Source organism: Gossypium hirsutum, chromosome D07 (assembly GCF_007990345.1).
Source record: "Gossypium hirsutum isolate 1008001.06 chromosome D07, Gossypium_hirsutum_v2.1, whole genome shotgun sequence".
NCBI classification, from domain to species: domain Eukaryota; kingdom Viridiplantae; phylum Streptophyta; class Magnoliopsida; order Malvales; family Malvaceae; genus Gossypium; species Gossypium hirsutum.
Window position 1 is genome coordinate 5,087,132 of NC_053443.1, and position 17,289 is coordinate 5,104,420.

General features: G+C 33.5%; 2 protein-coding genes across 5 annotated transcripts; both read left to right on the forward strand.

The window, feature by feature from the left end:
• The first annotated feature begins 5,808 nt into the window (after positions 1–5,808).
• On the forward strand, positions 5,809–6,933 carry LOC107956569 (probable aquaporin TIP5-1). The gene is made up of 3 exons (XM_016892181.2): positions 5,809–6,051; positions 6,136–6,386; positions 6,471–6,933. Exons 1-3 carry the CDS (start codon positions 5,922–5,924, stop codon positions 6,849–6,851), a joined length of 762 nt encoding a protein of 253 aa, XP_016747670.1. The 5' UTR covers positions 5,809–5,921; the 3' UTR covers positions 6,852–6,933.
• A 704-nt stretch (positions 6,934–7,637) lies between these two features.
• LOC107953636 (structural maintenance of chromosomes protein 2-1) lies at positions 7,638–15,543 on the forward strand. Of its 4 annotated transcripts, XM_016889002.2 has the most exons (19): positions 7,642–8,298; positions 8,430–9,110; positions 9,245–9,388; positions 9,496–9,786; positions 9,872–10,057; positions 10,132–10,296; positions 10,374–10,433; positions 10,652–10,980; positions 11,208–11,304; positions 12,192–12,308; positions 12,441–12,659; positions 13,021–13,161; positions 13,232–13,399; positions 13,476–13,660; positions 13,818–13,911; positions 13,982–14,070; positions 14,234–14,459; positions 14,942–15,016; positions 15,200–15,543. In XM_016889002.2, exons 1-19 carry the CDS (start codon positions 7,981–7,983, stop codon positions 15,356–15,358), a joined length of 3,744 nt encoding a protein of 1,247 aa, XP_016744491.1. In that variant the 5' UTR covers positions 7,642–7,980; the 3' UTR covers positions 15,359–15,543. The 4 variants fall into 4 exon arrangements, with proteins under 4 accessions (XP_040953107.1, XP_016744492.1, XP_016744491.1 ...); XM_016889003.2 differs by lacking the exon at positions 14,942–15,016 and having other exon boundaries at positions 7,640–8,298; XM_041097172.1 differs by lacking the exon at positions 12,441–12,659.
• Positions 15,544–17,289: the final 1,746 nt, after the last annotated feature.

The following is a 17,289-nucleotide window of genomic DNA, read 5'->3' on the forward strand; positions in this document are numbered from 1 at the left end:
CCCAAAGTGGATTAAGATGTGAGCTGGCATTTGATTTTATTATGCCATTGTTTATCGTAAATTGTTCATTTGTTGATTTTAAAATAATTTGATTTGAATTAATCCAAAAAAATTGAGATCCACATAACAATGATATTATATCATGCATGATTGGGGTATTGGGGTACACACTTAAAAGTAACCATTTCTCATCAAACTAATAAAATAAGTAATCAACTTAGCCGTCCAAAGAGTCGGTGGCTTGTGAAAGCTACCATTTTTATCATTGAAAAGTGACACTAACAATTAACCATTTTTATCATTGAAAAGTGACACTAACAATTATTACTTTAATTAAATTCTTTAGATACACAACTGATATAATTGTTGATTATCGAAGATGGAGAAGGATGTTGAGGGCGGTTCGCATAGAGGTGTGCGGAGAGTTGCATCCCGAGCTACTAAGATGCAAGGTCAATTAGAAAGAGAGAGTGTGGGAGAGAGAAAAGGGTCAAGGAGGAAGTTGGAGAGAAGGTCTATATTTGCATGTTCCCTGCATTAACTTTTCTGGTCTTCATCCGATCAATCATCCCTTAGTTTGGTAGGTTTAATGAGTTATTATCTCTCTTAAACAACAGTGTTGCAAGTTGAGGAGAGTCTTGTCTTATAGGTAGATGGATTCAATTAAATCCATGTGTCATGTGATTGGTAAGGCTTAGGGTCTCTTTGGATGAATAGTGCGTTTAGTGTAAAAACTGCAGCGCGATGAGATTAAATATTATAAGAATATTGTAGCGTGAGACAAAAAGAAAGTTAAATATATCTCATTTTAAGGTATAATTGGTGTGGTGAGGTACCTACAATGGGTGAGGCGTGCTTTCTATGGGACGTACTTGTGGTGAAGTTTTCCTTTTATCTATAATAGTAAATAATTTCCATTTGTACTTATTATAGAGAAGCTAACTAAGTTTGACGTCACTTAACTCTATGAAAATAATTCAGTAGTAAAATTACCAAAAATGTCATTTTTTATAGTATATTTATCAAGTATAATATGTCATCTACTCTACAAAAGATCAACCCACTAATTTCTTTTTATCCGAAGTATAAACAACTAGATTCTATACTATTTATAAACAATCAATTGAACAATAGCTTTCTTGTTAAGAATGACTATATGTTGGTGGCTCGTATGGATCATTTATGGGTACAAGTGCTTCGGTCTAAGTATAAAGTTGATAGAAGGCTTTAGGAGGTTCTTCATCCTAGAAATGGATCACGATTATGGAAGGGACTATGTAAGGTTTGGGATGAGGTTTGAAATGGAGTTGTTGGGGTTTTGGGCGATGGGCGTTCTGTTGACTTTTGGAGAGATGTTTGGATCCATGGAAGTGAGTCCCTTGCGGCTTATTGTTTGCAATCGATTTTGATACCGGCGTTTCATGTTTTAGTTAGAGATATGGTGACTAAGCATGGACAATGTGCATGGAATCAGTTTAGTTTCTTACTTCCGACTCAATGCTTGGCCAAGATTGCGCCTATTCGTCCTCCCTGTGGTGAAGAGATTATGGATTGGCCCGGTTGGAAATGGGACGAAGGAGAATTTTCACTACAAAATCAACATATGCAACCATGGATCAAATGGTTAGTCCCTTGAATCCGAGATGGTAAAGTTCTATGGAAATCTCGCTGTCCACAAGAAGTTAGAGCTTTCTTGTGGTTGGTCTGCAGTGGAAAGGTGCTAACTAATGTTGAAAGAGTTAAGAGGCATTTGACTATGGATTCTAGTTTTCATATATGTGGTACTAATGTTGAGGATATAGATAATGTATTGAGAAGATGCTCGATGACGATCCTTTGCTGGAGAGTCTGGTAAATAACGATAAGTTAGCAGAGTTTTATAATTTAAGCATTGAGGACTGGATTGTTCGTAACCTTACCAGGTCCTGGTATTTTTCGAGCTCTATAAAAAACCGGGATATTTTCTTTGTTTGTTGGTTATTATGGAAGAGAAGAAATGCTTATATTTTTAAGCCTGGTTGTGTAGACAATGATGGTTTTATCATCATTGCATGAGATATAAAGAAGCGATTTTATTTTTAAGTCAATTGAAACAGATTTAGGGATCTACAAATGTCCAAAGAAGGTGGACGTAACTTTCATGGTCTCCGCCATTGATGGGGAAATGGAAAGTAAATGTAGACGGTGGCCAGAACTTGGAATACGTAATAGGAATGGCAGGCGACGTGATCTGAGGTGCATCTAGCTCGTGGTGCTTGGGATTTTAAAGAATATCGGGTTGAGTAGTGCTTATGAGGTGGAACTTTGGGGTATTCTTGTTAGAAACGGATTATTTGGAAGCGTTGCATAATGTTAAAGGTACTTTGATGATATATTAACCGGATTCGTATGTCATTCATATCATCCGAGATGCGTCGAGATTGAGATATTGATATTAGGCATGTGTAGACGAAATAGTTGATTGCTCAGCAAAGGCTTAGAAGAAATGATTGTTGACTTTTACCCTTGATATCAACCTCCTAATTTTACTTTGAATGTGTTGCACGAAGTTATTATTGATTTATCTTTTCCTAAATTGATTGTTATACAATAATTTATACCCGAAATAAACAACTAAATGAGTTTAACGTCACTTATTTTAATACATTTATCAAATAAAAATTTTATTCTAATACATTCATCAAATAAAGACAAAATGTGATTTATTCTCAAATAAATTTCTCGCTTTTTAAAAAAACCAATCACTTGGAACCCCTTATTACGAAAGAATGGGTATACAGAGACAGTAGTTTGCTGAGTCCGGAGGATGTTTAAAGGGGTATAATCTCCGAAGAACTTAAGAGGTTAAGACAACTGGAGGTTCAGAACGGAAGACAGATTAGCGAGTTTGCTCAAGAACAGGTTATCTGATGCAAGCAAAGGGAAAGGTTGTTTAGGAGCCAGTGAAAGGTTTTTTGGTTTTGTTTTTGGCTTTAGGAAATATTTGTAGTCCTGAGGTACCGTATGTGGCTGCAAGTTAATGGATGACGCATCGGATTTTCATTTCAAAAAAAAAAAAAAACCCCACCTATATATATAATATATTATTTTTATCAATAATTATTTACTATCATCTATACTGTTTGCAAAGGTTGTGATAATTAATTGAATAAATGTTGAAGATTTTTTAAAGATATTAGCAGACATAGATACACATATAATAATCTAATTATTTATCTCTATCTTTAAGCTTTTTGATACATGCACAAATGAGATGAAATTTATTAGATTTCAATCATCAAATTTGTCAATTTTCAGGCTTAGGAAATCAGCAGACTTGCAACGACTTTTTGGATAGGATCTTGACATTTTTGGGTTGAGATGTCTCATGGTGTTTGAAGATCTATCTCTTAGCTTCGAAACGCATTTTGAATCACTCGATTTTGAGTTCGGGAGCTCAAGTTATGACTGTTTTAGTGAAGACTGCACGAGCAAAATTTTAAAACGAGATTATAACGGTAATTACGAATTTCGGGCTTTTAATTCAAGTTTAAATCATATTGTGTTCGGCTTTTAGACTTAATTTTTATTATATATGAGCCCAATATTATATTTGTCAGATCTTATTATTTTATTATTATTTTTTTATTATATATGAGCCCAATATTATATTTGTCAGATCTTATTATTTTATTATTATTTTATTCCAAATTTTTTTTATAATTATTAAGTATTTTAAGTTATTTAGGAGTTTTATGTTAACAAGAAAATTTAGTTTAAAACTACTTCTTATTTAGATTAAATTAGAGTTCTAGTATATTTAAAAATTTTATTTAGATTTATTTAGTTAGCCTATATATAGACCTTTGTATTGTACACAATTAATTTAATTCATTATTATTCTATTTCTCTTTTGAATTAATAAATTCTCTCTGGGTTTTTCTTTTTAAGAATTTTTCTTAAATTTCTTTTAGAATAGTTTTAACAATTTTTTTAGATTGTGGGGATCATTTTCAAATTTTTTCTTGCCAATGTTTCTATCTTGGAGGGGACAATAGAACCGCTTGAAGGAGATTGTGGATTCTTCGTGCCATTTATCTTCTTTATTTGCTTCCTTAATCTTTGATTTATTGTTTTATTTTATTTATTTATTTTAATTTTTTTATTTGACATGAATTCAATTTCGTTTCAAGTTGTGTCAAAATCTAAATTTCTTTCCAAATGTCTAGAGACCTAAGTCAAATCCGTGACTTTGACGAACTTTATGATCCGCTTTCGCATTCATCCATCTCATCTTTTATCACTTTTAATTAATTTAATTTCATGAGTTAGATGGACACCTAATTTAATTATAAAATTATTAAAATATCTGTACTTTTAAAAATAATAACCTAAACACAATAGTATTTTTGTCTTTTCATGTTTTTAATAAAATAATAATATGATAGGCTTTTAACTTAGGAAAAATAATATGGGTTTGATAAATTTTAATATTTTTTAATTATTTTAAAACTTAATTTTTAATATTTTCTCAACTGAATTGGTGTCACTTAACGTATGACTACAATTAAAGCAAAAACATATATAATACTATAATTTTGGGTGAAATAAAATATGTAACAAATATGTGCATAAAAATTTTAACATAACAAACAAGGAAAGTTTTAGTTGAAATTGTAAAGTTATATAGTATTAAATCTTATCACGTTTAATTTTCTAAATTTCACATATAATATAAAATGATAGAAATGTCATATATATATATATATATATATCGTGTCTTTAATAAAGTTTCGATTGAGTTGGTGTTACTCATCAATTGGGTCCTAATGTAGTTGAAAATTTATCAAAAACAAAATTATTCCTTTTATAAGTTAAATTATATCATTAGAAGGATGTTTTGTTTTGTTTTCGTATTTGATAAAATCAATAATAAAATTTAAACAATAACATTATACATAGCAAAGTTTGGTTTTTTATATAAATTTTTAACAAATATTTGTTGGATAAATTTCACCAATACCGTGCATATGTCATGAATCTATTATATTAATATTTGAAAAGAGTTAAATAAAAGAATATATGGGATAAAACATAAACAAGGAAGAAACTCAATCAAGCTTACTAGCATAACAGTAGACTTAGTCCTAATCCAGTCTCAAAAGTTTGTCGAAAAGTAGGAGAGTTTGGATAAAAATATAGGTTTAAAATTTGGGTTAGAACAAAAAATAAGTCTGTTTTTTAAATTGGCCGAGCCTCAAATAGGATTTTTTGACCCGAGCTCGACCCGACCCAAATCAATCTATACTTTCTCTTTTGTTGTTGTTTACTTCTATTGTTTGTTGTTATTTCACTATTATATTGTTATTATTTAGATATTACATAATTCTTGTTTTATTATTAATTTTGCTACTAAGTTGTAGCTATTTTAATGTTATTTAAGTATAAAATATTTTTTAATGTATTTTGAATCTATTGGGATACATTTATTTTAATACTTGTAGTGTATTTAATGTATTATATTTTTTTAAAATTTATTTTTATATAAAAAATTAATTTAAATAGAGCGGTTCAAGCTCTAATTTAATATTTAGTTTAAACATAGTTTAAATTCATTTTTGGGTCTGGTGTGTACTTAAAAAATGGAACTACAAATTTTGAATTTGCATCACTCTTTAGCAGATCTACGTAGCAGCTGGCCCAAGCCTTACACATTTAACAGTTGGCTTCCCCGCCAAATCAACGTAACGGTATAGACCGCCAGAAACAACGTGAACTAGTGGGCGGTTAATTTTTGAACATGAACAGGTCGCAACCCTTCATGCTTGTTATAAACTTCCCTCGCCCCTTCTTTGTATTCAAAAGCAATTTAACCAGAAATCTCAACCCTCTTTTATATACTCAAAACAAATTCCATTTCATCATATTCTTCTTGTTACGAAATGGCTCTCGCTTCCTTCACTGCCCGTTTCAAGCAATTTGTTACCCCCGATGCCCTCAGATCTTATCTCGCTGAGTTCATTTCCACATTCTTTTATGTCTTTGTAGTTGTCGGTTCTGCCATGGCTTCACGTTAGTGCCTTTTCATTCTTGTTTATGAATCTGGGTTTTTTTCCCCTACATGACATGATGGCCGACTTGTTATATTTTTACCAGGGAAATTGATGTCGGACTTGGCAACCGATCCGTCTAGTCTGGTGTTAGTCGCCCTTGCAAACACCTTCGCGCTGTCCTCGTCGGTGTACATTGCCTCAAACGTTTCCGGTGGGCATGTGAACCCGGCCGTGACTTTTGGGTTGGCAGTTGGGGGTCATATAAGTGTCTCGACTGCTCTGTTTTACTGGGTTTCTCAAATGTTGGCCTCTGTGATGGCTTGCCTTTTGTTGAAGGTCGCCACTGTCTCCCAGGTATATCATTTCATCTGTTGTTGCACCATCATACAGTTACTTCATTTTTCATTACCCTTATAATGACATTATAGGTATTTACAGGATGTCCCAATATATACAATTGCAAGTGAAATGACAGGGTTCGGAGCATCCATGGTAGAAGGTGTGCTGACATTTGGTTTGGTGTACGCTGTTTATGCCGGAGGTGACACAAGAAGCGGTCCACTGAGGAGCATTGGACCACTGGTAATAGGATTGATGGCAGGAAGCATGGTTCTGGCGGCAGGACCATTCTCTGGAGGATCAATGAACCCAGCATTAGCCTTTGGGTCAGCCGTAGTTGCTGGACGGTTCAAGAACCAGGCAGTTTATTGGGTTGGACCATTGATTGGAGCAGCAGTGGCTGGGCTTCTGTATGATAATGTTGTGTTCCCCGGTCATGTTTCTGGAAGGGTGAATTCCGATGGAACAACTGGAGTTTAACTGTGCTTTGTCTTCTTCTGTACTAAGTTTCTTATTTTGTAAGAGATAGATTCCATATGATATCCACAAGTCCCTCAGTATTTTGTAAAATTATATTTTGTATTTTAACATAATTAATATATTTATTTTTATATAAGGTGTTTGATTAAATTAATTTCTTAAACCAACTCATTTGGAGGATGAAATAATAATTATATTATAAAATAATTTTTAATAAAATTATAAATATTAATATCATAATTTTATCTTTTACTATTTTTATATCACATGCTTAAATTAAACAACTAAATATAATGTCTAAAGCCTAAAGACAACTTATTTATAAATATTTTAACGTTGAATATAGGTAATTACTTGTCTTTAATTTTTACTATTTATTTGTAATATTTTCTATTTTTTAAAATCAACGGGATGAGGATGGATTTATTCATAATCCATGAAAATGTTAGTGGTTGTCAAAATTATACATTCATAATGGAGTGGAGCTGATGATATTCGTCCTCATTTTACTTCATTATTATCCCTAAATATTAAAACAAAAATAAACAAATGTAAGATAAAATGTAAAATAATAGATTAGTTTTGGGCTAAATGTAATAAATAAAAGATTAAATATAAATTTTCCAAAACTTATAATGACAAATAGATAAAGTTGGAATGTTAGTTAAACAATATATAAAAAAGGAGAGAGTTCAATTCATTAATTTTTATTGATATTTCCTTAAAAAAATCACCTAATAATTGGGATAAAATTTGTAAAAAAAAAAATCAATTGTAAAAATCACCTCAAAAAACACTTGGCTTCCTCATCCGTCAGATTTCGAAAAATCAATTGGCACATCCGTTTCCCGCCCTTTGGTTTGGTCAGTTTCATCATCATCACCACCAACACAGTATCTCAAACGCTGACTTTCGAAATTCTGAAAAGCCACCGTTTCTATCTCCAACGCCGTTTCCTCTTACCGAGTACGTCGGCTCCAAACTCAGAACACACTCCCTCACTCGCTTTTCGCTCCAAATGCGAATCTAATCGCCGCATCTACCGTTGCTTCCTCCACAATTTCATGCGATTTTCTTTTCTTTCAAATTCTAGAGTATTCCTTCTATGAGTCCCTGAATTTAAGGCGCCATGTACATCAAGGAAATATGTTTGGAAGGGTTCAAATCCTATGCATCGAGGACCCTGGTCCCTGGTTTCGATCCTTTCTTTAATTCCATAACAGGTTTAAACGGCTGTGGGAAATCCAACATCCTCGACTCCATATGCTTTGTTTTAGGGATCACTAATTTGCAACAAGTTCGTGTTGCCAATCTCCAAGAGCTAGTTTACAAGCAAGGCCAAGCCGGAATTACCGAGGCCCCTGTCTCCATTATCTTTGATAATTCCGATAGATCCCGGAGTCCACTCGGTTACGAGGACCACTCTGAAATCACTGTAACTCGACAAGTAGGTGACGCGTAATTGTCTTCTTCTTTTCTTTATTTCAGCTATGATTTTGTTTCAATTTGAAATATTGCTGCAAATGCAATGTTTATCTCTATCTTTTAAAACTGAAAATCTTATTGAAACCTTCGTAGATTGTGGTTGGTGGAAGGAACAAATATTTGATCAACGGAAAACTTGCGCAGCCGAGTCAAGTGCAGAATCTTTTCCATTCGGTTCAACTTAATGTTAACAATCCGTATTTCGTCATAATGCAAGGTCGGATCACCAAGGTTTTGAATATGAAGCCTCCCGAGATTTTATCTATGCTCGAAGAGGCTTCCGGGACGAGGATGTATGAAACAAAGAAAGAGTTTGTGTTAAAAACACTTGATAAGAAACAAAGTAAGGTTGATGAGATTAATAAGCTTCTTGATGAGGAAATACTGCCTGCTTTGGAGAAGTTAAGGAAAGAACGAATGCAGTATGTGCAATGGTCTAATGGGAATGTTGAGCTGGATAGACTTAAAAGATTTTGCGTTGCTTATGATTACGTTGAAGCAAAGAGGATTAGAGATAGTGCGGTTGGTGAAGTCCAAAGATTGAAGGCAAAGGTCACCGAAATAGATAATGATACAGAAAGGGTAAAGGTGGAAATTCAAGATATGGAGACTAACATATCGAAGTTGACTGCTGAAAAGGAAGCTAATTTGGGTGGGAAAGTTAAAGCTTTATCAGATGAAGTAGATTCCTTATCTAAGAAACTTGTGCAGGAAGTTTCTGTGCTGAATAGCAAGGAGGATACTCTCAAGGGTGAGAAAGAAAATGCTGAAAAGGTTATTGATTTATTGTCCCGACCTCTGCTGCTTTATAAGCATCAGCTCAAGCATCTGTTTATCTTCTGTTCAATTTGTTTAATCTTTATCTTGTTTTCATGTAAATTACTTGTATTTCTTATTTTCTGTTGCAGATTATTCACTATATTGAAGTTTTGAAGCAGTCTATAGAAGAGAAAGCCGTTGCTGTGCAAAAGTCTAAAGAAGGATTAGCTGATCTGAAAAAGAGAGTTGGGGACCTTTCTAAGAGTTTCAAAGAGCATGAAAAGGAATACCAGGTAACCACCTTCATATGTGAATTTTTTTATAATAATAAACATTATATTTCTTGCGTTAACTAGTAAACCAAGTTTACTGAGGAATTTTTCTGTCATTAAAATGGCAGGCTATCGTAGCTGGCAAGAGCAGTGGCAATGAGGAGAAATGCCTTGCTGATCAACTAGGTGATGCTAAGGTTGCAGTTGGGGCTGCTGAAACAGAATTGAAACAGCTGAGAACGAAAATTAGCCATTGTGGAAAGGAGCTGGAAGAGAAAAGGCATCAATTAATGTCAAAGCGTGATGAAGCACTTGAGGTGGAGAATGAGCTTAATTCTAGGAGAAAAGATGTGGAAAAAGTTAAAATTGAATTGGAATCTCTTCCACACAAAGAAGACCAGATGGAAACTTTACAAAAGGTTCCTTATATGTTTCTTTCTCCAGTGTGGAATGCCCATGAATTTTCTTTTGGCTAAATTGTTTTTAATGGACAAATTTATCTAGGACTGTGCAATTGAGTTGGAGCTCATCCAGAAGTTGAAAGACACAGTACAAGATCTTTCAGCACAGCTAGCAAATGTTCAGTTCACTTATTGTGATCCTGTGAAAAAATTTGATAGGTCAAAGGTGAAAGGAGTGGTTGTAAAACTGATAAAAGTGAAGGATAGCTCAGCAATGGCAGCCTTAGAGGTTGACAACATGTAAATGATATATTTGTAGCCTACCATCAAAATTATATGGTAACTCTTTAAATCAATTTGTAGGTTACTGCCGGTGGGAAGTTATTTAATGTGGTAGTTGACACCGAAAATACTGGAAAGCAGTTGCTTCAGAATGGTGATCTACGAAGAAGAGTAACAATTATACCATTAAACAAAATCCAACCTAGTACTGTTCATCCAAGGGTTCATCAGGCTGCTATGAAATTGGTCTCTTGTTTTTGTCTTTGTTCTTTTTCTTTTTGAATCTCTCTTTCTCTGTTCTGATTTAATGTTCGCATTGGCAGGTTGGCAAGGAGAATGCAAAGCTGGCACTTTCTTTGGTTGGTTATGACGAGGAATTGGAGGTATGTTTTCATGATGCTATTTTATTTGTTAAACCTCCTGCTGCATGGTGCCTATTAGAAATTTCTGATGTATGCTTAATGTAATTTATAATGTGGTGCTTAAATTCGATTAATTGAGCTATACATGCTTTTGGACCTTTTTAAGTAGCCGGGATGGAAATATTGGTAACTTTTATTTTGTTTGATGTCTTATTCTGAAGTTTTGAATGGTCCTGCAGAGTGCTATGGAGTATGTATTTGGGGCTACTTTTGTTTATAAAACTACCGATGCTGCAAAGGAGGCATGTCCATCTGAATGCTTTTATATGTGGTTCTTTAAACAATGTGAAACGATTCACTATTCTCTTATTTGGCTAGAGCTCATGTCTAAGTTTTACCTTTATTTGTCACCTGAAAACAATATTAATTGTCAGTTCATGTATGGTTTCTTTTCTTTTCAACTCAACGTATTGCAGGTTGCTTTTAATAGGGAAATTCGGACTCCTAGTGTCACCCTTGAAGGTGATATATTTCAACCTAGTGGTCTTTTGACTGGTGGAAGCCGCAGGTACATGGTTGTTTATTCTCGTAAAGTATTTTAGTATTTGTCCTTTCTTCCCTCTTTTTTTCCCCTGAAACTTGAGGTTTCATTTTGCTTTTGGAAAGGTTGGAGTGGATGTTTAAATTTTTTTTAGAAAGTGACTGTTTTTCTTCTTATAACTTGTCCTAAGTAATTGTCTCCAAGTAATTAGTTGTGTAAATTAAGAGGTTTGAAAATTGAGGCTTTTTTCACAGGGGTGGGGGTGATCTGCTTAGACAACTTCATGATTTAGCAGAGTGTGAATCAAAACTTGCAGGTCATCAGAAGAGGTTATCTGAAATTAAAATGAAGGTAATCTGCATTGAATGAATATCTTTTCATATTTAGTACGTTACTGATGCATTTGTGTCTTGTCAGATTCTTGTATGAGTTAGCTGAATTGTTCTTTGATGTATGGATATAATCACCTGCTATCTTAGATACATCTGATTCTAATATTAATAAGAATATATTTTATTTTTATTTTCGTGTTATTGTTGTTAACTGCCAATTTGAGGATTAATTCTATTATGTGATTGAGACTAAGATTCGACTAGTTGGTTTATATCATGTACGATACAAAACTATATTACTCCATAGAAAATATCATTTCCATTTAGATTCTGACTTGTAATTGTTCTTAAGCATGCTCGCTCTTATCAGAAAATGAATTGATTGAGAGGATTGATTAAAAGTACAATTGCTGCGCATTATGTCACATCCTCTCTTTTTGGCTTCCTGGAAAGAAAAAAATTACACTCTGCACCCTTGCTTTTGATGGATCATCAGAATCATGAAGTCAGCGTCAAATTTTGCATTTTACATTTTGATGGGGACTTGTTATACAGTTCTATCGATTTATGATTCATTAATTTAAGACTGAATAGTCTGTATGGTTTTAATCCATTCATGGAAATATTGCTGCAGTGATATCAATTGCACAGATCGACACTTGTCCATATCCAGGATTTTCAATACGTTGGTAGCGGTATTATCTAACTGGATCTTTGATTTCAGTAATTATTCCGATATTCAAAATCACATTTTCTATGAATGGAAAAATCTGTATTCTGTTTGTTCCCAGGTTCTATTGTATTTTGTTTTGAACGTTTATTTGCCACTTAAGTGCCGGTTTCTACAGTAAATCAAATTTCCACTGTTTTCAATTGTTTATCGTCTTCATTTTTCTGGTCTTGTAGATTGCAGACCTACAGCCTCTTCAGAAAAGGTTCATGCACCTTAAAGCTCAGTTAGAACTTAAAATGCATGATCTTTCCTTATTCCAGAACAGGGCAGAGAAAAATGAGTATCTTAAGGTTTTCCACTTCTCTCTTTTTGATTATACTTTTAACCAATAAATTTATCTCATTTAAGCCATCATGAATCCCCTATTTTTTTTTCCTTTCCTTCTTTTAATTTTCTCATTTCCTTCTTTTAAATGAAACTAGCTTGCAGAAATGATAAAGAACATTGAGCAAGAACTTGTAGTAGCAAACTCAGCTGTTAAAGAAAAGCAAACTTTGTATGAAAAGCATGTTAGTGCAATTTTGCAACTTGAGAAATCAATTAGGGATCATGAGAATAATAGAGAGGGCAGACTTAAAACCTTGAAGAGAAAGATTAAGGCTACAAAATCTCAATTGTTGTTGGCTTCAAAGGATCTAAAGGTATATTGACACTTTTTCGTAGTTCCTGTAAAAGTGATTTTGAAGAAACAAAGAGTTAACTTATTTGAACTTTTTATGCAGCGTTGCTATATTGTTATTGAATCTAGAGACACGGTTTATGTTGAATTTGTGTTTGTAGATGTTTTTGGATTTTAGTTAATGTGGTTACCATTATAAGCACTAGTCACACTACCAATTTTTTTTTTTTTGGGAGGGGTGGTGGATGGTGGTTGTAGAATTTGAATGTCTAAGTCTCCCTTGTTTTCTTTTAGTAATCGGTTGTGGTTTAATTTTGAGTACAGATGAAGACTTTGTTTATTTTGGCTCATTCATTTCTTGGACTTGCTGTTGCATGTTTTAGGAGCATGAAAATGAAATAGAGATGCTTGTTATGGAACGAGAAGCAGTTAAACAAGAACAATCATCTTTAGAGAGCCAATTGGCTTCCTTGAGAACACAGATTTACAATCTTAATTTGGAAGTAGAAGAAGAACTGGCCAAGGTACTGGCAGATTCCTATCTTGTTTATTTCTATGTTATAAAAATAATTTTTTTCATGCTCTCTGGTGTAGGTTGATACTCTAAATAAAAACCATGACCAATTGCAATCTGAGTTAGACTCAATTCGTTTAAAGAGTAAGGAGTGTGATTTCCAAATTAGCAGCTTTATTAAGGAGCAGCAAAAACTTCAGCTTAAGCTTAGTGACATAAAGCTTGAGAGGAAAAGGTTGGACAATGAGGTAAGTTTTTTTTAGTAGTCCATGTAGGTCTCCTATAACTTGATGTAGTTAAATACTACTTATTATTGTCTCTTAGGTAAAGCAAACGGAGAGGGAGCAGAAAGATTGCTCCATGAAAGTTGACAAATTGATTGAGAAGCACGCCTGGGTTGCTACTGAAAGACAATTTTTTGGCAAAGGTGGAACGGATTATGATTTTGCATCCTGTGATCCTCTTAAAACAAGGGAAGAACTTGACAAGCTTCAAGCCGAACAATCAAGGTGCAGAGTTAAATAAATTCTGTCGCAATTTTTTTTCATATTCATGTAGTCCAGAACAATATCATACTTATTAGCTTCTAATAATATGAGAGGTTATTGCTCACTTTTCCTTGGTTTGACTTGATTTTCAATTTTTTTTTGGTCGCCTCTCATAAAGCCTTGGAAAAAGAGTGAACAAAAAAGTAGTGGCAATGTTTGAGAAAGCAGAAGATGAATATAATAATCTGATGTCCAAGAAAAACACTGTAGAGGTTAGATACTCTCAATCTGTCATCTTTTTTAGCCTTTAACTTTTCCTTATCCTATGGTTCCTCCGTCTAGAATGACAAGTCTAAAATTAAGAAGACGCTTGAAGAACTAGATGAGAAGAAGAAAGAAACACTTAAGGTCACTTTGGTCAAAGTTAACAAGTAAGCATTACTTTCCGTTATGTTCCTTGGTTTTTCTGCATTTTACGTATCTGTTTGAATCTCGTTTTTTAGATGTTATGTTTCATCTCTCCTATGACTATTTTGATTTTGAGGTGTCTAAAAGTTAATTTTGCTGGGTCTTCGTGATGCACTTTTCTTAAAGAGACTTTGGGTCCATCTTTTCTACCCTTTTGCCCGGAGCCATGGCAAAGCTCGAACCCCCAGAAGGTTGCAGCTTCTTAGATGGTCTTGAGGCCCGTGTTGCGTTTGGAGGTGTTTGGAAACAGTCCTTGTCTGAACTGAGTGGAGGTCAAAAGTCTCTACTTGCACTTTCTTTAATCTTGGCTCTGCTGCTGTTTAACCCCGCTCCATTTTATATACTTGACGAGGTATGCTTATTTTCTTCTTCCTACTTGCTTCTACTGCCCGCTCAATACCTGCACACATCCCAAACCGGTAGGGTGCTGATATTTTTTCTGCTCAGTAAGGTTCATTGTTTCATGAAAGTGGGTCCGGTTAAGTAATTGGATTTAATTTTCGTGCTATGAGGGAGTGGCATCTTCAAAACTAACCCTCAGCAAGTCCACACAGGGTTTTTGGTGACGATGCTATTCTTAATTATTACAAAAAACATGATAACAACATAAAACGACAGAATAGGCAATTATCATGTATTAAAAGATGATTTATGCATTTATAGACACTAGCAAATGTGAAAACTTACACAACCACGATCCTCTTCCAGGCCTGTGTTTTCTTTCGGAACTGTACATTCTGGTTTTACTTCTTTCTACAAATTGTTTTGAGTGCATTTTTTTTCATGGAATGACAGTCAAAAGTGAAAGACTTCTTTTCGACATGGTTGCAACAGGTCGATGCAGCACTTGATCTAAGCCACACTCAGAATATAGGGAGAATGATTAAAGCTCACTTTCCACAATCTCAGGTTTGATGAATGTGATAAGTTAATAGTCTGTATAAGTCTGACATGTGGACAATGGTGTTGTTGATACACAATGCACCGCAATTCATGCAGTGGTGGAAGTATTTCATGTTGACATGGCTTGCCTAGTTTTGATGGAATTTAGTCATTGAACTGATCTTGAACATTTGTTGTTGAAACTTGCAGTTTATCGTAGTTTCACTGAAAGAGGGCATGTTTAACAACGCTAATGTTCTTTTCCGGACAAAATTCGTGGATGGCGTTTCCACTGTCCAGAGGACTGTTGCTTCTAAAGCCGAGCAGGTAATTTCCAGTGCCACTTACAATAGAAGAAAAAAATGGTGAAACAACTTGGTAGATGAAAGCTAAGGATGAAAATTTATCTACGGTAAATAGCTTCTATGGAATAAACTTATGTGATCTCCAATACTAAACAAGAAAACTTAGATTCAAATAGCGTAAGGTAAAAAGGGAGGAGTTGGGCAAACATCAAAATCTATAATAAATTACGAATATCGTATTTAATTGTATATTTCTGCGAGGGTTAAAATGCAATCAATCTAATAACTTAAATTTTTTTTAAAGTTTTATCATTTTTAGAGAAAATTAAGTGCAATTTTATTATATATTAATTTAAAATTTTAAAAAATAAAAAATAAAATTTCCAATTTTAATGGACTAAAATTTCTGTCACCCTGAAACATTTGCATCAAACAAAATACAGTCAATGTGGGATCATTTTATATAGTTGTAAAGATATAAACAGCCCAACCCATTCCATATTAGCTCGCCTTCCTGTCTTTAACTTGTTCCCTACTTAGGTTAATATCTCATCATTTAGACTACTTCATTTTTTAAATTCAAATATTTAAAAAGTAAATATGAAACTGATTTTATCTGATAAATCAATTTCATCAAATCATGAGAAAAAAAAGAGATCAATTTTATCTAACATATTAGATTGGACTTTCATACCGATTTGAGCAGTCAAACTTTTTTCTTGTACCTAATTAATCTCTTTAAATGTTTTTTTTTGAAAAATAGATAGTGGTTGTTTATCTCATATCTTAATTATGAGGTTTTGATCTTTATTTATAAAAATAGAGCACATATTAACTATTTACATTTCTGAATAACACAGTAAAAAAATTAATTATTACTACCAACAATGAATATATTCATCTAATTTCGATGAGAAAAAAGAGCTAAGTCTAATAATTTATCATTAATTACCTGCCATTTTATTTCTCAAAACTTTTGCAACAGCTTAAAATAAAAGCTATCATATACATTTCAAATTATCAGTTATTATTATTTTATTTGGGTAAATATACCTATGATAATTTAATGTAAAATATATTTAGAATGTGCACTTATCTTCTTCATATTTAAAAAAAAAATCTTATATTTACAATTAATAATTAAATATTTGTAATTTATATTTAATTCAATTATATATAAATTTAGAGATGAATTCATTAAATCATTTTATGGACATTCTTTAATAGGTAAACATATCAAATTTATTGATTCAACAATGCTCAATACAAAGTCAAAAACAAACATAATCTAGTACTTGCTAAAATAAGAGCACACCTGGGTAGCAAAAGTTGAGGAAGGAAGTGAAAAAGGTTAGGCAAAGTATTGCAATAAATAACCGTCTCTATTGGCCCCTACTTTGGCGAGATTATTATCCTCCATATTAGTATTGCGGGATATATGACGAATTATCCAAAAATATGAAGAACCTTCCTAATAAAACTACTAATGAAATTCCCAACGACACCCCGTGCTAGAGAAGGATCAGTGCATCAATTGACAACAAGATCAAAGCAAATGACAAGCGCTTTCCAAATAGCTAGAATCTCAGATAGAGAGGGCATTAGAAAATCACGAGTGCCGGGCCTTTTCCATTTCGGAGAATACCTCCAATGCCTTCCACACCATCTTTAGCAGAGCTATCGACATTGAATTTTAGCACCCAAGGGGAGGCTACACTCATCGGGCGCTAAAGTTAGTCCCCTTATTCTTCCTCTCCAAGACAACTTGGTTAGGGGAATTAAAGAACAAATTAAATGGATGATCGCCATTAAGGTGTATTGATCAATAACAGGAAATCCAAAACTTTGCCGAAAAAATTTAAATTATTTCTAAACAATCAAATGGACCATATAACAGCAAAGAAAAACATTCTCCAAATTGTCGCATCAGCACGTTTAGGAGGTGCAAAAAACCAAACACTAGTAGACATCTTGGGGTCTTTCGGGACAACAAAA